The sequence below is a fragment of the Microcaecilia unicolor genome, chromosome 13 (assembly GCF_901765095.1).
Source record: "Microcaecilia unicolor chromosome 13, aMicUni1.1, whole genome shotgun sequence".
Classification (NCBI taxonomy): domain Eukaryota; kingdom Metazoa; phylum Chordata; class Amphibia; order Gymnophiona; family Siphonopidae; genus Microcaecilia; species Microcaecilia unicolor.
Window position 1 is genome coordinate 103,411,911 of NC_044043.1, and position 23,648 is coordinate 103,435,558.

A 23,648-nucleotide genomic window follows, 5' to 3' on the forward strand; every position below is an offset into this window, starting at 1 on the left:
AGGCTCTGATGTTCGGGTCACATACTTTCTTCAGTTAGTCTGCAGGGCTGATCAATCTCCGGGTGGAGGGTGGGAGCTTCTCAATCTCTGGCAACAGGCGAGTGGAGCTTGAAGTTGAGGACTTCTCGGGAGCAGCGCTTAATTTATTTCTCTGGGGTCGCTGATGTCATGAGCACGCAACTGGGAAGATGCTGCTGATCTTTAGGTTATGTGCTTTCTCCAGTCAGTCTACGGGGTCGATCAATCTCCAGGTGCAGGGTGGGAAAGCCTCTCAATCTCTGGCGATGGGCGAGTGAAGCTTGAAGTTGTGTGTCTGTGGGTCCTGATTATCTGAGGACATATTGAATAGGGATTGAATGAGTAAGCCTGATGTCAGGATACTATTATACATAATAAATTATGGAACACAAAGACAAACATGGTTTAATGGGGAAAACTCTGGAATGAGAGGGCATAGGATGAAGATAAGAGGTTATAGGCTCAGGAGTAATTTAAGGAAATATTTTTTTTTCAGAAAGGGTGGTGGATGCGTGGAATAGCCTCATGGTGGAGGTGGTAGAGGTAAAGACTGTGTCTCTATTTAAGACTTGTGGGATCTCTTAGGGAGAGGAGGAGATAGTGGTTGCTGAGGATGGGCAGACTGGATGGGCCATTTGGCCTTTATCTGCTGTCATGTTTCTATTTGGTGAGGGATATAGATTTTTAGAGGGAATTACAAAAGGCAGTAAAAACCTGGGGATAGATACTCAGCAGGAGGCACCAGCCTTTTGCTGACCGCAGCCCGTGTTATCCCAGGAAATTCAATGCTGGGTCTTGTCCAGGCTTTGACACTGAATATCTGGGTAAACACAATGAAAATAGAGCTGGTTAAGTGCGATATTCAGAACTTAGCTGGCTATGGTGAATCGCATGAATAGGACTGTTTTATGTGGTTATCCTAAAAGTGATTAGAGCACCGGTCTTGCAATCCAGAGGTGGTCAGTTCAAATCCCGCTGCTGCTCCTTGTGATCTTGGGCAAGTCACTTAACCCTTCATTGCCTCAGGTACAAACTTAGATTGTGAGCCCTCCTGGGACAGAGAAATATCCAGAGTACCTGAATGTAACTCACCTTGAGCTACTACTGAAAAAGGTGTGAGCAAAATCTAAATAAATAAACGCTTAAGTACAGAATATCATCACTTAACCGGCCAAGTGCCGACTCTGCCCCAGGAATGTCCACAAAGTAGCCAGTTTCTGTCTTGTTAAGTGTCACTGAATATGGCCAGTTAACTTTGAACAAGCAATTTAAATGGCCATAAGCCTTTTCTGGCCATTTAAACCATTTTCAATATCTACCCCGTTTTTTTCCCACCAAGATCTGGTAGAAGGACTTTCAGATATGATTTAGTCCTTGAATCAAGATGTAATAATTGTGGATTGATAGTTTTTATTGGATAATTTGGAGATCATCTGTCATGTGGCAAAGTGGAATAAAATGTCTATATTAAATGAAATTAAAGTGATACAGATTGATGTCATCAACTGTCATGCTGTGTAGGGTGGTGATTGAAGGATTACTCAGAATCTCTCTGAGACAGACTTCCCTTCAGTTTACTCGTCAGCAGCATCTTAACTGCGCTTCATGTCATGCTCTGTGTAATATTTGTTTGCTGAAACGCACAAATTCACCATATAATAAAATTTGCTTCAGTGAGGTGTTTTTTCAGATCATGTTTTTAAAGTCAGTCCTATCACAGCATCTTAATATTTTGTTCCAGGCTACACCAAGGGAATAAAGAAGTCAGATACGAACAGAAAGCAGAAATAATCTAGAAATCTTATATAAGTTTTGAAATTTTCTGAAGATTGATAAAAACCTTAAACCAAGAGAAAACAAGGCAGTTATAAAGTTCTTTAATGAAAAACAGTTACTCCTGTGAAATTGTAGTTGCCGAGTTCACTCTCAGTTCGGGGACATGGAGAACCTTTTCCAACACAGGAGGTCTGTGTCAAGGAAGTTTTTCCAAGGTCCATAAGACATTAAACTGTGGAATTTGTCTACGCTGATGGGAAATGTGCCTTGTTTTGATACATTTGTCCTTCTGATGAGAAATGTAAATCCCTTCCTGCTACAGGAGGATGAATTCCAAAACCTTTAAATATTTTTCACCCAGGCACCTAAGCTGTAGCAGACACTGAAGTACATTTGGCTCTTTACATGAATTTTAATGTCAGACACACCCTGAACTAAATGAATTTGATGTTGGCCGTCTCTACACATAATGTGACGTTTATTTGATGAACTACACTTAATGTAACTAAATTGCGTAAATCACAGATGCCATCAAAATAGGGAGGGAACAGAACAGAGCTATGAAAAGTCCCTGGACTTTTAGGCAGGTTTGGTCACAATAAAAATGAACTTCAGGTAGATTTGGCAATGCTTTTAAAGAAGTTAACTATGCAAAAGACACAAATTTTCAGCAGCCTTATAATATAAAGTAATTCATACACTCAGTGGTGGTTATACACACTGGAGCCTCCACGGAGGACACATTAAATTAACCGTACATATCCCTGCTACTTCTGGACCACTCTGCTTGGCAGCTGAATGATGTTGCTTTCTGAGCCCTTTAAACCCAGGCTTTATGTCTCTTGACATATGAAAAACTTGAGTAGTTACGTTCTGTTTTGAGAGTGATGAATTCTGGCCACACTTACATGCAAATGAGACTCAGATTCTGCTTGTGTCTTCTGTAAAAGAGGCTAAGCTCAGTACGGTGAGATCTTCATTTTATTCAGTGTGCCTTGACAATCTCTTTGCATACTTGTTCGGAGTGCTTGACATTCAGGAACATGTTGAAAACAAACATCTTTTTTGTGCAGCCTGTAGAGTTGATTAAATGAGGGTCCCAAAAATGGACAGAACATATTTATGTTACCTGAATAAAATGATGTGCTGAGAAATGTTTTGAGGTTATTATTGTCAATTCTATTATGTATGTTTTACCATGAATACAATATAACAGACTAGAAATGTATTAAAATAATATATCAAATTCTACCAAAAGTCTATAAAGAAGGAAAATGCATGGACTCAGATCATACATGAACCAAAAACAGCTGGTCATATCATCAAGCACAGAAAAAAGCCTTCCGCAAGGATCAATGGCAAATATTACAAAAATTAAAAACAACAGACCTGATACTTAAGAACATAAGAACAGCCATACTGGGTCAGAGCAATGGTCCATTTAGCCCAGTATCTGCTTCCAACAGTGGCCATAGGCCAAACTAATCCCAGACATTCAATTTTGGGGTGAGCAAGACTTCCGGCATTGAAAATCCAGTTAAGTTGCAGCAACCTGGAAGTTAAGCAGGCATGAGCCGATATTCAGACTGCTGACCAGTTAACTCAGTAGATAATAGGTAAACGTTTTGCTGTCCTAACTTTATCCGCTTACTAAACCAATGAGTGGACGGAGTATCACCACAACCAGCTAAGTTGCAGCTCAGCGGCACTGCCCAGTTAGTACTAGCCAGTGCTTTTTTGTAGGAAAAAAGGTACCGGTACTCATTATGGGTAACCTTAGGGGCGGGATCACTATCTATGGCTCTGCCCCTATGGTAGCCACATTTATAGTAGCCACACCCCTTTTACCAGCTGTGGCGCATATAAACAGGCATGCAGAATAGAGATAGCCTCTCTTCAAATTCTTAAAACATCAACCTGAAATCCTAAGAAGCTAGATTCTATAAGCAGCACAATACCAGGAAAACAAAAAGAAACATGATCCTTCCTATACAGTGCAAAATAAAACAGCAGATGTAAATTCTCAAATTGGACATATTCCAAACACTAAAATGAAAATAAAATGATTTTTTTCTACCTTTGTTGTCTGGTGACTTTGTTTTTCTGATCATTTTGTTCCCAGTCTATGGTTATACTGCTGTCTCTCTGTTCTCTTAACTCTGTTTCCAGGGCTTCCTGTCCATTTACTTTCCTCCTTTCTTTTTAATTTATTTTCCTACATCCATAAGTAAAAGCTGTGTCCTCCTCCGCGGACTTGATTGGAGGAGGTATACAGTTGATCCAGCTTTTGCCTATTTTCTCCATCCATGTGCAGTTTTTCTCCTCTCTTCCCTTTCCCACATTTCTATCCATATGCATCTTCTTTTTTTCTCTTCCCTTCCCTCCAACCATGTCCAGCATTTCTCCTCACTCCCCTGCCCTCCCCGCCATCCATGCCCAGCAATTCTCTCTCTCCTGCCCTCCCCTCCATCCATGTCCAGTGATTCTTCTCTCTTCCCTGCTCTCCTTTCTGTCAACCGGCTCGCCTTTATCCACGTTTGTTCACCCCTTCAAAGAAATGGAATGTTGCTAGTGGAGGAGTAGCCTAGTGGTTAGTGCAATGGACTTTGATCCTGGGGAACTGGGTTCAATTCCCACTGCAGCTCTTTGTGACTCTGGGCAAGTCACTTAACCCTCCATTGCCCCAGGTACAAATAAGTACCTGTATATAATATGTAAACCACTTTGAATGTAGTTGCAAAAATCACAGAAAGGTAGTATATTAAGTCACATTCCCTCCTTTAATCCCTCTCTTTGATCAGATTTAGATAGCAGTGGTATAAAATTCTCTACATATTTTCTTTCATGGTTACACACAAAATTCTCAACACAAATTTGATGTTTATGTCAGATAGTACAATGTGGCATCTTATGCCCCATTTTATGCAGCGTTAAAAGCATTCACTCACTTTAGAGAATCCAGCCCAATCATCTTCAGTTATTTCCTGGCAGGTAGCATTTAACCACACTTGATTACATGAACTTAACTAGTTGAACCTCACAGAGTCCCCTCTCTAATCATCTTCAATACAGTGAACAAATTAAAATAAAGCACTGAATTGCGCACTCCTGTATCTCTGATGACATGAAAATCTCATTCCTATACTTTATAATGAAGGAACATATTCATGGACCTTACAAGAGTTTCCAGTGCTAAACACATTCACTCCACAGATTAATTCCACAAGTTGAAAGGAATATTCAGGTTCTGCTCCTGGATTAAGGGATCCTTCATGTGCCACCACTTCAAATCAAAAGGCTTCCTGCGGACATTGGTTCCACAGTGGACATTTCCATAATTCTGATGATAGGATGCAAAGTCATCGATAAAGGTGCAGCTGAGCCCCAGAGGCTCCAGTAGAGACAGAACCCTCTCTTCCAGGCAGCATTTCCCCTCAATGATCGGTCCAAAAGGTTTAGGGATACCCAGGTGTTTCCCAAGGACAATCATGTTCACCTGACCGGGAAAAGGGGGAAGATACAGTATAAATAATAAAACTCCAGCTTCAAGACGAGGATTTGCTACATTTTAAGAATGATGTTCAAAGCATTTTATTAAGATTAATGGCCCTTCCTCAGTGTGGATAAAATTGCGAGTGTACAGAGGCCCAGTATCCAATGCTGGGTTATTTCCAGCGATCAGCATTGAATATTCAGAGGGGGGGTGTTAATCGCTAAAAAGTTAACCGGATAACCTGCTATTTATACAGCGTATTTTAACCGCTGAACATAGCCATTTAAGCGCTGAATATTCGCACCTAAGTGGCTATTAGCAGCTAGCTATGTAGCTATGTAGCTGGTTAGCAGTTAGCCGCTAACTGTGAATATATAGCGGGAGATAACCAGTTATCTTCCACTGAATGTCCATATATACTATTTAACTGGTCAGTGGCTGTGTCTGGCCAGTTAATAGCTTTGAATATTGGGCGGGGGGGGGGCTAATTTTTAAGAATAGCAGAAAGGAGTGGAGATAGATAAGGGTTTTGGGAGGACTAGGCCACATAACCTTTGCTGTTTTATATGAAAGCTGGAGTAGCAAACCTTAATAAACATTTCTGTGGACTTGCTATGCCAGTAGCTGTAACATAGTAGATGACAGCAGAAAAAGACCTGCACGGTCCATCCAGTCTGCCCAACAAGACAAACTCATATGTGCTAGTTTTTCTATATATCTTACCTTGATTTGTAACTGTCATTTTCAGGGCACAGACCGTACAAGTCTAGCCAGCACTATCCCCGCCTCCCACCACCAGCTCTTAACATACAGATTTTGGCAGGGAATTAGTGGATCCTTTGATAATTAGGTCCTGACTACTAATAAATGGTTATAAGTCCTACAAAGCCTGGACTTATATCTTGTAGATAAAAAGGGACAAATGTGTCTGGGATATCTTTGCAGATTTCTCTCCAATCAGGCTGAAGAAGGTACGTGTTTAATACTTGGGAATAGCATTTATAGTCTTAAATTTTGAATTTGGATCCAGCAAATGAAAGAAGTGGAAAACTGAAGGCAACAAGTATTTAGGGTCAGGTCTGTCTCACCTTACCCCTCAGTCACCCGCACCACTGCCTATTTTTCTTATGTAAGTTTGAGGTGGGTGGAGACCGCTGCTCATTTAAGTTGACCTCTATGTTCATGATTAGCATAATAAGCTTTTATGGTAGTCATTCCATAACCACTTTAGGAACATAAGCATTGCCATACTGGGACAGACCAAAGGTCCATCAAGTCTAGTACCTGGCAAGATCCCAAAACAGTACAATACATTTTATGCTGCTTATCCCAGAAATAAGCAGTGGATTTTCCCCAAGTCCGTTTTAGTAATGGTCTATGGACTTTTCTTTTAGGAAGATATCCAAACCTTTTTTAAACCCCACTAAGCTAATTGCTTTTACCACATTCTCTGGCAACGAATTCCAGAGCTTAATTACACATTAAGTGAAGAAATATATTCTCTGATTTGTTTTAAATTTACTACTTTGTAGCTTAATTGCGTGCTCCCTAGTCCTAGTATTTTTGAATGTATTTAATAAAAGTTCCTGTTAGAGATTCTGCTCCACATTCCATTATTGATCATATCCGTTAGATGCTGAGGGGAAGAAGAAGAAATTGCAAACATGCTGATGCCCAGACATTTTGAGTAACGTTTATATTCAACTCAAGTGAATTAGTGGAAGTGCATCCCCCTGCCCCCCCCCCAATCCAATTTGTCCCTTAGATCTGAGAAGACAGAGGTCCCTCATCCTCTACAGCATCTCTGTCCTCAGACCCAGTCTCCACGTGTGGATGAGACTGTAAGATCACCGAGAAGAGAACTCTCTCTTAAGTGTATCTATATAGTGGTGCCAATACCTTGTAGGACTATATAAAGATTTATTACTTGGTAATGATACCAACATTTTGATTATTGTGCTTTAATTTAATTCAATCAGGATATCTATTTTCTTTGAGGTGGTTACATTATGCAAATATTCGATGGGATACATATGTCTGGGTATAGTTATGTGAACAAAGTTATGTATATAACCCTAGGCCTCCTATTCGTGTACCTGCCTTAACTGGTACCACATTTCGAGAAGATCCCTAATGCTTTTCACATGGCTATTGAGTGTAATTTTCAAGCCATTTCCATGGACTCAGTAGAGTTTTTCTTGTGCCTCTAGACCATTACAAATCTGCTTTCCCAATATCCCCCTCATGCTACAACCTTGTGCATACAATTTAACACATAAGCATGTCCAGTTTACAGAAATGCCTACCGATCCAAGAGTTAGCTGATAATTGGCCCTAACTAGTCATTATTGGCAATAATTAGAGTTAATTTGTCTTTTTTGATTGCTTTTTTCTGTTGATTGTACTCACACTTGTTCATATGTATGGATATGTTAAAATGCTTCATTGTCTAATGTAGTTTCAAATTGGTCTGTACCCCACCTTGAACTTGACTTATAAATGCCTAGAGACTCAATATATCAAAAAAGGGGGGTATAAACCACTTCTTACAAGAAACATCCAAAAAACAAAAAAATAGTGGTAATAGGAAAAGTATTCCAAAGAAAAACAGCTTAAAATTAAACGAACTCCTAAATGAGAAGAATATTAGTTTCATGTTACGGGGCATTAATATTGGATTGGCCACTGTTGGAAACAGGATGCTGGGCTTGATGGACCTTCGGTCTGTCCCAGTATGGCAACACTTATGTACTTATGTACTTGGGATTCTGAATGGAATCTTGCTACTCTTTGGGGTTCTACATGGAATGTTGCTACTATTTGAAATTCTGAATGGAATCTTGTTATTCTTTAGAATTCTAGAATCTTGCTACTCTTTGGGGTTCTACATGGAATGATGCTACTATTTGAAATTCTGAATGGAATCTTGTTATTCTTTAGAACTCTAGAATCTTGCTACTCTTTGGGTTTCTACATGGGATGTTGCTACTATTTGGGTTTCTGCCAGGTACTTGTGACCTGGATTGGCCACTGTTGCAAACAGGATGCTGGGCTTGATGGACCTTTGGTCTGTCCCAGTATGGCAATACTTATGTACTTATGACCTCTAATGCGCCTCCCTCTTCAGGCCTCAACCATAAGCCCCAAGAGCTCAATCATTTATCCTTCTCATGAAATACAACTAAATCAAAAATTAATTTAATGATGCGACCAAAACTTGAGCACTTACCTTGAAAAGAAGAAACAGCTGTTCATCTTCATATAGTTTACCCCCCCCCCCCCCATTCTATAATCTTATGTGCTGTTATACAATACTGGTGTAAGTCAGTAAGTTACATCCAGGCATTGGCCTGCTTCCATTACGTCAATGGCTGGGGTAAATGTTACTGCTCCGCCCAGACTCTCAGTATTCTATAACCTTAGTAAGTGCCGGGCACATCCCTGCTGCACCCACCCCCTCCCATGTCCACACCCCTCGAAGTTCTGCTCTATAGAATGTGCGCACTAGGCTCATAGAAATCAAAGTGCAAATCGGTGCTAATTAACACCAATTATCACTAAGTTAGTGCCAATTAGCAGCTAATTTATCAATTAAGATACTTGCACAACTGTATATATTCTATAACTGGAGTAAAATTGGGCACATAAGATTATAGAATGAGGGGAGTGGGTAAACTCTGTGAACAGTATTTGTATAAAAATGCATATGTTTAGCTGCTGTGTAAAGAGGTATCAGCAGGTACAGGGTTAGAATGAGGGTTTTATTGAAATTCATGTGCAAATCTGTGCATGGGTTGGGATGGGGTGGGTGATGTAGCCCATCTCACACAGCTCTCACAATTTCCTCTTTCCCTCCCCCCACCCCTCCATTTATAGTCCACTATCTTTCTGTTCTCTTCCCAGCCCACAAAGCTCTCACAATTCCCTGCCTTCCTTCCGCCCTCACTTATAGTCTGGTATCTCTCCCTTCTCTTCCAGGTTTGCAAAGCTCTGGCAATTCCCACCCTCCCCCAGCTTCCCTTGTACATTAAAATCACCTCCTGTGGGCAGCACCAGCGGCAGTACCTGGAGTCTGCACTAGGGGCTCTCTCTCTGAACCGTCCTGCCCTTCAGAAAACAGGAAGTTGCATCAGAAGGGGCGGGATGGTTCAGAGAGAAAGTCTCTATGCAGGCCACAAGCAGCCTATGAAAGCCACTGCCACTGGTGCTGCCAAGGGGATGACTGGAGGTGATTTTAAGGCACAGGGAGGGGGGAATCAGGGGGAGGGAGAGAAATGTGAAAGCTTTGCAGGGACGGGAAGGGAGAGATGCCGGACCATGTACAGAAAATTCAGCCAAGTTCACACAATGAAAAGTACAGAAATTACCCCCTGAACTGTCCAACTCAAAAGCATTGATATGTGGGGAGGGGAGAGAGCCATTCTCCTTTCTCACCATGGCTGGGAAGAAAGCTAATGCTTTGGCATGTTTTAAATAGAAGAGCGAAGGGATATCAATGATGTCTTGATCTGTCAGTCCCAGCTGTGCTTTGAGAATATCCCGATTCCAGTTAATGCAGCACTGAGAAGGGAAAAATCATACAATTAAATATTTTCTGTGGCCTTTAAGTCTGAAATTCATTACTGCTCCATCTTGGTACTGATGGTTTCTTTATCATCATATTTTATGCTATTCTATGATATAGAACCTTTATCCAGACCCTGCAGTTTTGGCCTTGTCTTATAGAATTTCTCTTTATATCACCCAGTGTAAGTGAAGGATGTCTGTTATTCTTCCTCAGCAGGGCAATCTGACCATCTCTGTCTCCTGTACAGCAGCACCTGCTGACTCAGTACAAAATATAAAGGCCTGAAAACAATGAATACAGGCAGACACTTTCCCTCACTTGGTTAATGAGTTGTTTGCGTGGAAAATGTCAAAGGCCTTGCTGAAATCCATTGACATCACATCTAGCCTCTCCCTGATCTAACTCTGTGATCATTCAGTTAAAGACACGGTCAGATTTTTCTGGAAAGGCCAACCTCTAGTAAATACATGCCGTCTTGGATCCTGTAATCCGCTGGATTCCAGAAACTGACCTATCCTCTCTTTTAGCAGCGATTCCCTTAATTTGTTTGTCACAGAGGTCAGGTAACTGGCGACCTATAGTTCCCAATCTCCTCTTTACTTACATTTATAGGAGAGAAACCAGATCTCCTCATTCCCAAAGCTCCAGGAGCACTCCCAACTCTAAATAAATATTGAAAAGGTCAAACAGTGGAGCCACAAGAACTCTCCTAATTCCTTCAATACCCTTGGATGTATCCCATCCCTTTATCTACTGCAAAGGTCCCACAGCAGAGCTGCTAAATCTAGTGGTTAGTGCAGTGGACTTTGATCCTGGGGAACTGAGTTTGATTCCCAGTGCAGCTCCTTGTGACTCTGGGCAAGTCACTTAACCCTCCATTGCCCCTGGTACAAAATAAGTACCTGAATATATGTAAACCGCTTTGAATGTAGTTGCAAAAACCTCACAAAGGCGGTATATCAAGTCCCATTTCCCTTTCCCTTATGACATCACAATATCAAAAGTGAGCCAAGTATTGGGCAATCAAGCCATTGTGACATCACTGATGCGGTTGGCTCTTATTGGTGGAATGAGTGGAGGAGTAACCTAGTGGTTAGTGCAGTGGACTTTGATCCTGGGGAATTGAGTTCAATTCCCACTGCAGCTCCCTGTGACTCTGGGCAAGTCACTTAACCCTCCATTACCCCTGGTACAAAATAAGTACCTGAATATATGTAAACCGCTTTGAATGTAGTTGCAAAAACCTCACAAAGGCGGTATATCAAGTCCCATTTCCCTCCCCTCCCCCTCAGATGTATCCAGTGTGTTTTTTCTAGTGAAAAAGGTGCCGGTACTCAAATGCCAGGCCACCCTTCAGGAGTGGGGTGATCACTGAGGGACCCACCCCAAAATAGCCAGGCCAACTGCAACCAGTCACAGAATCTATGACAAGGCAGAATTTCTGTGTAGAGCCTGAGCTCTTTCATTAAAACTTGGGGACCATGGGTCAATTTTAGCAGACAATGGAAAGGTGCCGGTACTCAGTACCCCCAAGTACCCCCTCAAAAAAAGCCCTGGGTGTAGCCCATCCATCTCCATCATTTATCTACTTTTCATTTAGCTAGCTTCTCACAAACAGTCTTCTGAAAATTGTTTCAGGCCTATCTCACTTTCATTCCCATTATGTGCCCATCTTCCGTGGTCCTACTCTCAGCCCCTCCCCAGTGAACACCGAACAGAAGAAATATTGGTTAATAAATTCTGCTTTTTCCTCCTCATCCTCTCTATATTACTCCCTTTTACCACTGAGTCTCACAACGCAACTTTTGCACTTATTCCTGTCACTAGCATATCTATTAAGTATTTTGTTTTTCATCTACGTCTTTGCTCTTCTGACTACATTGCCTTGTAAATGTCTTCACACTCTAGTGGCTAAACAATACAGTTCAAAAGTCTGAGTTTGTTTTACTGGTCTTAACATACTCTACACCAGGGTGTCCAACCTCAGTCCTTCAGGGCCGCAATCTAGTTGGGTTTTCAGGATTTCCCCAATGAATATGAATGAGATCTATTTGCATGCACTGCCTCCATTGTATGCAAATAGATCTCATGCATATTCATTGGGGTAATCCTGAAAACCTGACCTGGTGACGGCTGAGGTTGGGCACCCCCTGCTCTACACTTTCAAAGTGAACAAAACTTATAGAAATGTTTAAAAACTAATCAAGAATAAGAAACCAAAACACTCTTGATTGTATAAGTCTTCACACCCTTAATCTGAGCAAACCCAAATCAGCTCCATTTCCAAAGGTACAGATTGGGGGACGATTATAAGAAAATCTAATTTCTTTGAATATCCCTTAGGACACTCTCAGGGTCCGTCACTGTAAAGTGGAAACAGTTTGGCAGCATCTAAACCCTATGGAACTTTGTAAGGCTAAGTGCTTTGAAAATACGCCTCCATGTAACACAGAACCATGATGGCAAATAATGGCCAAATAGCTCATGCAATCTGCCCATCTCACTATACATTATCTCTTCCTCTCCTCCACTTAGGGGAGACTGTGTACATGTGGAGGAAGGTTTGTGGTCTGATGAGACCAAAACAGAGAAGATTCACTTTTCAGAAGAACAAGGAGCCTAAGCACAAAGGGAAAGCAACAATGGAGCAGCTCAGAAAAAGAAAAGTGAACATCCTTGAGTGGCCCAGTCAAACCCAGACTTGGGTCCAATAGAAATTCTGTGGCAACACTTGAAGAGTGCAATGCACAGATAATACCCAGCTAACCTGAAAGAGCCCGAGCTACTGTGCCAAGAAGAATTAGCAAAAATGGAGCCAGCTATTAGGCAGGTATCTTAAACGTCTTATGGCTGCTATTGCTGTGTGTGAAGACTTATGCAATCAAAACTTTTTTGGACCTGGTATTCAAAGAATTTATGCTCTTAACATTGAGAGTTAAACTCCTAAGTTGGCTTCTTTGAAAAATTACTAAGGCTGAATCCTTAAATTTATTCTCAAAAATTTCACTACATTCCTAAATTTAAGAGCATAAAATGCGGGCGACAAATGGATGGATGTAGGGCAGAGAAAATAAGCTAGAAGCTTAGCCCTGATTTTCAGAGGTGGACTCTTAAATTATGCTCAAAAACCCAGGCAAAAGCATAACTTCTCTGCTCTTACAAGAAGATGAATTTTCAGCCGAAATCTTAGGGGCCCTTTTATTAAGCTGTGGTAAAAAGTGGTCATAGAGGGCCTTAACGCTAAGGCCATTTTTACCACAGTCAGAAATTAATTAATGGCCATGCGCTAATTTTGCCATTAGCATGCGACCATTAAAAATATTAGCGTGTGAGCTGTTGCCAACAGCTATTTTGTAGGCGGTAAGGGCTTAATTAGAAACACCCACTCTCTTTGCTCCCAGAGATGTGTAGATAGAATGTATTTGGATACAGGCAGCAGATGATGTTTTGTATATTCCTGAGAATCTAGCATGTGATGTTTTTGTTCTTTCCTGAGAAAGTAGCAGAATAGCAGGTGATGTTTGTACATTCCTGAGCAGGTTCACGAGCTGTTCATGTAGAGTTGTTCTTGTAAGCAATGCATGATCATGGTTGTGTAAGCAAAATGTAACCAATAGTAATGATAATACATGTAATATCCATGAATATTCATAGAGTATATAAGAAGGGGATTGACTCCCAAATAAAGAGTTTTTTGCCCAGACACACGAGAGGAGAGTTATTTTGCAACATCTGGTGATCCCCGACGTGATCGGTGAAAACGTGACGTACTTACTACGACTGGAACAGTCAGCGCGCCATTCCTTCTACGGAACACTGTAAGTATGGGGGGAAATTTAACATCATCACATAAACAACATGCACAGGAGCTATATACTATAACGCAAAGATATGGTTCCTCCCGAAATCCAATAACTCTTAAAGATATAGAGCGTTTAATTGAGGAAATAGTTTGTCAATGTCCCTGGTATCCAGAGAAGGGATCATTCGATCCTCAAACATGGGAAAAGATAGGGCAGCAGTTTCGTTTAGAGCCTAGAGTTTCGACTCCTATATTATTGACTTGGAGAGAGATATATTCTACTATAGTAATTCTCTCTTCTGGATTGACAGGCATTACTAACGAAAATATATCCAACAAATTGCCAGGCAAGACCTGGTCTCTTTTACCTCCCGCGACTCTTGGACCTACACCTTCTCCTCCTTCTTGTCGGCTGGCCACCGATATGGGAAGGGAAGAGCAAAACAAAACTCCTGACTTTACTACTACTACCCCTAATAAACCAATTGAAAATATCCAAAACAACAACGCTAATGATAGCGTTATTATTACCAAAACACCAAAGAGCGTAGAACGACCTAGTTTAATTCAATTAGGTATACAGCAAGCACGAAAAAATGGTGAATTCATTTGGAACGATGATCTATGGGATAATTCGGAACCTAATCCTAATTTATACCCAGTTACTAGAACTACAACAATAGAGGCAGGGAACGAAACACATCATGCAGAATGGACTGCTCTACCTTATCAAGTTTTGAGAGAATTACGTAGAGCTATCGTAGAATCAGGTTTAAAAAGTTCATTTGTTCAAGGCATGATAGAAGGGATTAGTAACGGTTACTTAATGACTCCAAAAGATTGGAAAGACCTTTTCCGTATGCTGTTAACTCCTGCGCAATATGTAGTGTGGGATAATGAATATAAGCAAGCAGCACAACTTATCACTGGGACTAATTTGGTGCCTGATCAAATTTATGGATCGGGACCATTTTCAACCCTTGATATGCAAATTCAACAAAACGATACCTGTTTTCAAGCCATAGGCACTTGTATCTTGCGAGCATTTAAAAGAACACCAGAAGGGAATAAACCAACAAAATCTTTTGCATCAATTAAACAGGGTGCAACCGAATCTTACCTTCAATTTGTTAATCGATTGCAGGAAGCTGTAACTAGGCAAATTGATAATCTTGATGCGCAAACAGAGTTATTGATTAAATTAGCCCAAGAAAATGCAAATTCAGATTGCAAAAAGGCATTGCAGACTGTAGCTCATCGCCCAGGAATTACTTTAGCAGATTTATTGAGCGCATGTGCAGATGTGGGGACTCATGGTTATTCTATGAATTTGTTAGCAGGAGCTATACAAAAAGGTAATAAGCCACAGGGGACGTGTTTTAATTGTAAGAAACCAGGACATTTTCGAGCTCAGTGTAGAGCCCCAGGAGGGGGTGCCAACTTTGCAAAAGGACCTTCTCGACCTTCTCGAAAATGTCCTCGATGTCAAAAAGGATATCATTGGGCCAATCAATGTCGCTCTAATCCAATTAATTCCACACCGCCACCCCCAAAAAACTTTGCTCCGGGTTAACTCCTAACCTCGGTCCAAAGGGAGTGCAAGGGTCTTTTGCTCATAGTACTACTGCTACACAAGGTAGTGCAGGAATTGACCTTATTGCAGCGGAATGTAAAACTGCCATCTTACCTCATGAAGTTTTGGTATATAATACTACCTTTAAAGGACCCATTCCAGCGGCTACTGTAGGTTTAGTATTACCTCGCTCCTCTGCATCGAAGGCAGGTATTCATGTTATCCCTGGAGTTATTGATGCTGATTACACAGGCATTGTTAAAATTCAAGTATGGTCCTCATCACCTTTAACAATTTCTCCCGGGGACTCGTGGGCACAATTAATTATTTTACCATATTTTACAGCACCTATTCCTTCTACTGTCTCTCGTACAGGGGGCTTTGGATCTACGCGACAGGTAAGTGCAGTTTTAAAACCGGTTTCTAATGCACGACCCACTGCTCAATTTTTATTGCAACAAAAGCCCTTTGTTGGTATATTAGATACCGGGGCGGATGTTTCTGTCATAGCTTATAAACAATGGCCTGTGGAATGGCCCATTGAAGATACTTCACATGTGACAGGAATAGGGGGAACTCAGTCAGCCTCCCAAAGTTCTCAATGGTTATCTATTACATATCCTAACGATACCAAGGTTCTAGGACATATTAAGCCCTGTATTTTACAAGTACCCTTTAATTTATGGGGTCGTGACCTTTTGGAACAATTAGATGCATCATTGATCCTACCTGATTAACAGTTCATAAATATGTCTTTTTCTCTTCCTTTGGAATGGAAAACTGACAAACCTGTTTGGGTAGAGCAGTGGCCGATTACCAGAGAAAAACTGTTGATTTTACATCAATTGGTGGAAGAACAATTACAATTAAATCACATTGAGCCTACCAATTCTCCATATAATACTCCGGTATTTGTGATCAAGAAAAAATCCGGAAAATGGAGATTTTTACATGACCTACGAGCTATTAATGCGATTTTAGAACCAATGGGCCCGTTACAATGTGGTATTCCAAATCCTAATTTGATTCCTTATGATTATCAATTAGCTATTATAGATCTAAAGGATTGTTTTTTTTCAATTCCTCTCCAGGAAAAAGATTATAAATACTTTGCTTTTACTGTACCTGTTTACAATAATGCACACCCTACTACTAGGTATTGTTGGAAAGTTTTGCCCCAGGGAATGTTAAATTCACCCACTATTTGTCAATACTATGTTCATCAAGCCTTGCAACCATTTCGTGCCTATTTCCCTCAACTTTTGGTATATCATTAAATGGATGCCTCTTTTTATGCTTTACTGTTAACCCTCCAAGGTTACTTGGAGAATCGCCTTTCTTCTCTCTTTATAGGTCATATCCGCAGTCATCAACCTTTTCCTGGTGGTCTGTCTGAAGGGAATGCTCGAGCGGATCGCCATCTTCATTTTTTCTCCACAGCACACTGCAGTCATGAACTTCATCATCAAAATGCACCTAGCCTAGCTCGCCAGTTTCAAATTTCTTTAGAAGAAGCTAGAGCTATTATCAAAAATTGTCCACAATGTTCCTTTTCAGCTCCTACTACCTTTTTTCCTGGAGTTAATCCTCGTGGTCTGGAAGTTAATAGCCTCTGGCAAATGGACGTTACTCACTTTCCCCCTTTTGGTCAATGGTCTAAGCTTCATGTGGTTGTTGATACTCATTCTGGATTTTTGTGGGTCACTGCACAAAAAGGGGAAACTACATCTCATGTCCGCTCTCATCTTCTCCAAACTTTTGCGGTCATGGGTGTTCCTAAAACTCTCAAGACAGACAATGCCCCTGCTTATACTTCCACCTCCTTACAGGAGTTCCTGACCCTCTGGCATATTGAGCACCTTTTTGGTATCCCCTATAACTCCACTGGTCAAGCTATTGTTGAACGTGCTATTCGCACACTGAAAACTGCTTTAAGTAATCTGACTACAAAAAAAGACGGTATTCTCCGTCATAGAGTAAGCATTGATGAATGCTTAGCACAAATCCTTTACACACTGAATCATCTCAATCTCATCAATAATCCTGCTACAAAAACTTTTTCTTCCAGATTTGAACAACATTTTCGTACTCCTGCCCCACCTTTATCTCGTCCTTTGGTCATATACCGACAACTACCTTCTGATCAGTGGAGTTCCCCTGTGCCTCTCCTTACCTGGGGTCGTGGTTACGCTGCTGTTCAAACAGATTCTGGCCCGGTGTGGATTCCAGCAAAGTGGGTGAAACCTCATGTCGTGGCATCAAGGTCTTCACAACCCAATTCCCAATTTCACACTCACCCTTCAAGGACCGCAGATGCAAACACGCAAACGGTCAGTGACTCGTCAACCTAATGCTCCTGTTACTTGGGGACAAATTAAAGCCTTGAGTCAACAAGCTACAGAGACTTTAGAAAAAGCTCATATTGAAAAGACTGATGATAACTTCGTAGTGGCTATTATTGCAGCGCTTAATGCTAATTCCATTACATTGCTTCTACTGTGTTGTTGTTTGTACATACCTTGTGGACAGTCACAATTACTTCCCACAAAAAATATTTGGGAAGCGTTTGCAATTTCACTGAACCAAACTGATTTCTGTCTTTCTCATCAAAAGGCAGTTGGAGAAGTTTTGGCAACTTGCCTGATTCCAGTATGTCATGATCCTAAAGATATGCAAAATGATACTTGGTTTTATTCACAGCTTCCTGTTAATTCATCCTATCGAAATGCTTCTTATGAATACCATAATTGGGGAACACAAACCCTGTTGCCGCCTACTTTGGCAATGCATGTGAGAACCAATCAAATAGCTAGTATCAATATGACATGTGCTCGTATGGTTAATTGTACCCGATCAAATTGTGTTAATTTTGGACCAACTTTGTTAAATTGTAGCTCCTACGAAAATGTTTCATATATTTATAAATTTACTCATTTACCCCCTGGCTGGTTTTGGTCATGTGGAATGTATACCTTTAATTATATTCCAGCTAATATATCTGATGGTACTACATGCTGTCTAAGTCGACTCACTATGGTACTTCCCAGTAAACATATTTTATTTTCTAACTCCTCACATATGCGATCCAAGCGTATGACCCTTGCTGCCAATTGCAATGATAATGTTAAATTTCTGAGTCAAACTGAATATCTGGCACTTGCATTTTCATTAATAGGTGTCCCTGCATTGGCAGCGGCAAATGCAAAAAATATTCGTGAATTAGCCTGTTGGGCAATTAAATCAATCAATGCAACCTCCACTGCTATTAGTTTACTTAATGCTGAGCAACAGCAATTACGTCATGGAGTTTTACAAAATCGAGCAGCCATTGATTATCTTTTATTACTTAACCATCATGGTTGCGAAGAGTTTCAGGACATGTGCTGTTTTAATTTATCTGACAATTCAAAGGCCATTGACAAACAATTAGCTTTCCTACGGAATTTAACTACTCATATTACTATTCATAATAACCTACTCTCTGATGTATGGGATCAATTGTGGCAATGGATCCCTTGGACCTGGCTCCGCCCTATTATCCAGTATTTAGTCATTGGTATTTTTGTTTTCACTATTTTTTGCTGTTGTATACAATGCATTCCTAACCTTTTTTCTTTATGTTTTCCTCGTCCATTCGCTCCAACACGTCACTCTGCTCAATATGTTTATAAGCTATTACAAACATCTCCACCTCCATCTCCAGCTGGCACACCACGGAGATTTCATTAAAAAAAAAAAAAAAAAAAAAGGTGGAGATGTAGATAGAATGTATTTGGATACAGGCAGCAGATGATGTTTTGTATATTCCTGAGAATCTAGCATGTGATGTTTTTGTTCTTTCCTGAGAAAGTAGCAGAATAGCAGGTGATGTTTGTACATTCCTGAGCAGGTTCACGAGCTGTTCATGTAGAGTTGTTCTTGTAAGCAATGCATGATCATGGTTGTGTAAGCAAAATGTAACCAATAGTAATGATAATACATGTAATATCCATGAATATTCATAGAGTATATAAGAAGGGGATTGACTCCCAAATAAAGAGTTTTTTGCCCAGACACACGAGAGGAGAGTTATTTTGCAACAGAGATGGCCCCTCCAAGAAAATTTTTTAAAACCTTTTAGCACATGGATTGTGTGTACAGATCCAAAACTTGCTACAGGACACCTGACTGCATCCCTTATAAGCCATTTTAACCTGCAGTAAGCATATGCTAGCGTTTACTGCATGTGAGACCCCAGCTTAGGGTTACCATATGGCTCCAGAAAAAAGAGGACGGATTGAGCCAGCCGGGTTTTACTTCCATTGCTTTCCATTGAAAGCAATGGAAGTAAAACCCGGCTGCCTCAATTACTTCCATTGAAAGCAATGGAAGTAAAACCCGGCTGGCTCAATCCGTCCTCCTTTTTCTGGAGCCATATGGTAACCCTACTAGCTGATCAGTAGGGGGTGACTCTGTCAATAACACAGCCAGACGAGATTATAAACATCAAATAAGTGCTTTTATTAACATAAATCTGAGGCCTGTTCCTTCACACGCCTAGAGCAAAAGTAAAGTATCTTTGGAGGGGAAAAAGATTTTGCATGGGCCTGTGGCCTGTGGCCAAAACACAGCCTATGACCTGTGAGAGCCAAGCCCCAAACACAGTTTGTAGTTTCTCTCTTTGTATTTCCAGGTCTAGCTCCAGCCAGACCTCAGAACAAGGCTCACAATTCTTCAAATAAAAGTCAGATCACAGCAGCTAGAAGTGTTCAGTAAAGGCTTATGCTGGGGCTTCAGTTCTTTCTTCCCTGGGCCTCCTTAACCGCAGCCTGCCCCTGTCTTTTAAACTCTCTTGACACCGTCCCTCCCGGCTCACTTCCTTCTGGGGCGGGATCAGTGCTGTTAAGGTGGCCCAGGTTAGTTAGAGAGGGACTTTTCTTACGCTGCAGCTTAGTAAATGACATCTTAGGAATATTGGCCCCTTAGTTCTTGAATATTTCTATAATCGTTCTTTACATTGTAGAGTATGCTAGGTAGGTCAGTAAAACTCTCATTGTAATACATTCTGAATTGTATTTTTAAACAGCAGAAAGTGAAAGGGAGTTAGGATTTTCAAAGACATTGTTCTTTGCCAGTTTCTCTAAGCTTTTCCTCATAGTGTTGTTTCTATTTCTGTTTCCTTGAGCTTTTCTCCTTTATCAAATGTTGGTAAGGTTTAGGGGGGGGGGGGGCATGGATCCTGTCAGGTATTTGTGACCTGGATTGACCAGTGTTGGAAACAGGATCCTGGGCTAGATGGACTTTTGTTCTGACCCAGTATGGCTATTCTTACGTTTTTATGAATATTGACTTTTCCTTTTCAACTATCCTCCCACAATACAATAATGGCTTCTTTTGTCTCTTATTTTTATTTACTCCTCACCCCCTCCTCCTAAAAAAATTTATCCTTTCCTGTCCCTATGAAAATGTCTTATGTCCCCCCCCCCCACCCCCCACCGAGGGTCTCTCTCTAAATAACAGGTGCATTTCAAAGTTAAGAGGGACATACCCACATGCAATCTGTATGGTTTTTTTTTTTTTTAATTAGAAATCTGCCTTCGCTTTTCTTTGCCCTTCCACAGACCGATCTTTGTTGTAGTCAGGTGGAGGTGTGCTAAGAGGGACTATACAAACGAAAACCACATTCAGACCTTCAGTATCCTCTCATTCTGCTGAACTGGTACCTGCACATGATTATTTTGTGCCTTCATCTTTTCATTGGACAGGAGACCATCTATGGACAGGAGACCATCTATGGACAGGAGATCGTCTATGAAGTCCTGAAGGTTATCTAATCCTAGAATGACATAAGGTTAAAACCAAAATGCAGAGTTAGTGCTTCTTGCGTACTGAAATCACATAGCAGTACAAGTATTGTGCGATGTTTGAGCACTTTGGCTGTTGAAATGTCTGCTCTTCTGAATCATCGTAAACCTTTACTTCTGTTCTACACCTGCTCTATACTTTCAGATTATGACATGAGAGGTTATCAATAGAAATCAAACAAAATAAAACATGGAAAGAAAATAAGATGATACCTTTTTTATTGGACATAACTTAATACATTTCTTGATTAGCTTTCGAAGGTTGCCCTTCTTCGTCAGATCGGAAATAAGCAAATGTGGTAGCAGACAGTGTATATAAGTGAAAACATTCAAGCATTACTATGACAGTCTGACAGGGTGGGAGGATGGGGGTGGGTAGGAGGTATGCATGGGGACATCAAAGCATATCATTGATATTCTAACAGGATGGGTGTGGATAGGTGAGGGGTGGGGTGATCAACAGAGACATACAGCTTTATGGTTTATAATGGGCTAGGAACCCCAGATCCTTGTTAAGTCCTTTCTGTTGGGTGTTAAAATATTCAATCATTCTGACTTCAAAGGTCTTACGTTCTTGTATGGTTTTAAAGTTACCTTTGAGGATTCTCACTGTGAAATCACTGGTACAGTGTCCTGGTTCTGTGAAGTGCTGTCCCACCGTGGTGGGGGCCCTACTGGCTGTATTGTTCATGTGATGTCTATGTAAATTGAATCTTGTCTTAAGCAACTGGCCTGTTTCTCCAATATAGCATCCTTCGTTACATTTCTTACACTGAATGATATATACCACATTGGAAGATGAGCAAGTGAAAGATCCATTTACATCGATGACATTTTTATGATTTGGACGGAGGGTGAAGAAACTCTGAAACAATTTTATTCTGCCTTCAATACATACCATCCTACAATCAGATTCAAAATTGACTACTCCCTAGAAAAAGTCAATTTTTCGGACACCACGGTCTCAATCAGTGATGGCTGTATACAAACATCTATATACAAGATACCCACAGACAGATGCAGCTACCTCCACAACTCCAGCTTCCATCCTTCACATACAAAAAGATCCATCATTTACAGCCAAGCCACAAGATACCACCGTATCTGCTCTGACCCAGGGGACAGAGACAGACACCTTAAAAGCCTGACTGCATCCTTCAAACAGAAAGGCTACAACCCCAAAATAATCTCCAAGAATATTGCCTCCTCCCTCAGAACACCCAGGGAGAATCTGCTACAGTACAAGGAGAAAAAATCCACAGACAGAATTCCCCTTGTAGTGACATACAATCCAGAGCTGGAAAAACTGAGGAAAATCATAAGAGACCTACAACCTATACTCCAGGAGGATGAATTACTGAAAGAGATATTCCCATCCCCACCAGTACTGGCCTTCCGACAACCACCCAACTTAAAACACAAGCTAATCAGAAGTAAACTTCCTTCACAGACTGAAAAGGAACAGAAGGGCACACGTCCCTGTAATTTATCCAGTTGCAAACTATGCCAAAATATTTCACAGGACCCCACAGTTACCCACAAAGGAAAGATATTCAACATAAAGGGATCTTTCACTTGCTCATCTTCCAATGTGGTATATATCATTCAGTGTAAAAAATGTAACGAAGGATGCTATATTGGAGAAACAGGCCAGATGCTTAAGACAAGATTCAATTTACATAGACATCACATGAACAATACAGCCAGTAGGGCCCCCACCACGGTGGGACAGCACTTCACAGAACCAGGACACTGTACCAGTGATTTCACAGTGAGAATACTGAAAGGTAACTTTAAAACCATACAAGAACGTAAGACCTTTGAAGTCAGAATGATTGAATATTTTAACACCCAACAGAAAGGACTTAACAAGGATCTGGGGTTCCTAGCCCATTATAAACCATAAAGCTGTATGTCTCTGTTGATCACCCCACCCCTCACCTATCCACACCCATCCTGTTAGAATATCAATGATATGCTTTGATGTCCCCATGCATACCTCCGACCCACCCCCATCCTCCCACCCTGTCAGACTGTCATAGTAATGCTTGAATGTTTTCACTTATATACACTGTCAGCTAGCACATTTGCTTATTTCCGATCTGACGAAGAAGGGCAACCTTCGAAAGCTAATCAAGAAATGTATTAAGTTATGTCCAATAAAAAAGGTATCATCTTATTTTCTTTTCCATGTTTTATTTTGTTTGATTTCTATTGATAACCTTAAGAGTGGACTAACACGGCTACCACACTCCTCGACATGAGAGGTAAAAGAAATCTTAGGAAATGGATGGAAATATTCTCTTTGTTCTTAAATAGATCAATCAGAGAACCAGTGGTGTGAACTGTGCCCTAGCAGCCCCCTGCAATCTGGGGGGGGGGGGGGGGGGGACGCAAAGGAGAAAGAGAGCCCACTGACAGCTACTTTCATATCTTTTCACGTTGCTCCCCTTCCCCAACACTCTGGGGCCCTTTCTGAAAGTGTTGTACGGGTCACATAAAATGAATTTACAGCCCTGCATATAGTATTTAGACTATTTGTGATTTAGGGGTCGATATTCAAAACAATTTAACTG

The 23,648-nt window shown here is 40.9% G+C and overlaps 1 protein-coding gene across 3 annotated transcripts in view; it reads right to left on the minus strand.

Annotated features, from left to right (window-relative positions):
- Positions 1-4,561: 4,561 nt before the first annotated feature.
- The window catches only part of LOC115482636 (protein-arginine deiminase type-3-like), a 76,226-nt gene continuing 57,139 nt past the window's right edge, over positions 4,562-23,648 (minus strand). For 2 of the 3 annotated variants that reach the window (XM_030222581.1, XM_030222584.1), the window contains 3 exons: positions 20,932-21,044; positions 9,722-9,847; positions 4,562-5,290 (listed from right to left, as the gene is read on the minus strand). In XM_030222581.1, coding sequence (XP_030078441.1) covers positions 5,009-5,290; positions 9,722-9,847; positions 20,932-21,044 — 521 coding nt within the window. In that variant the 3' untranslated portion in view covers positions 4,562-5,008. The remainder of the gene's footprint in view (positions 5,291-9,721; positions 9,848-20,931; positions 21,045-23,648) is intronic. The other variant, XM_030222583.1, reaches the window with a different exon arrangement.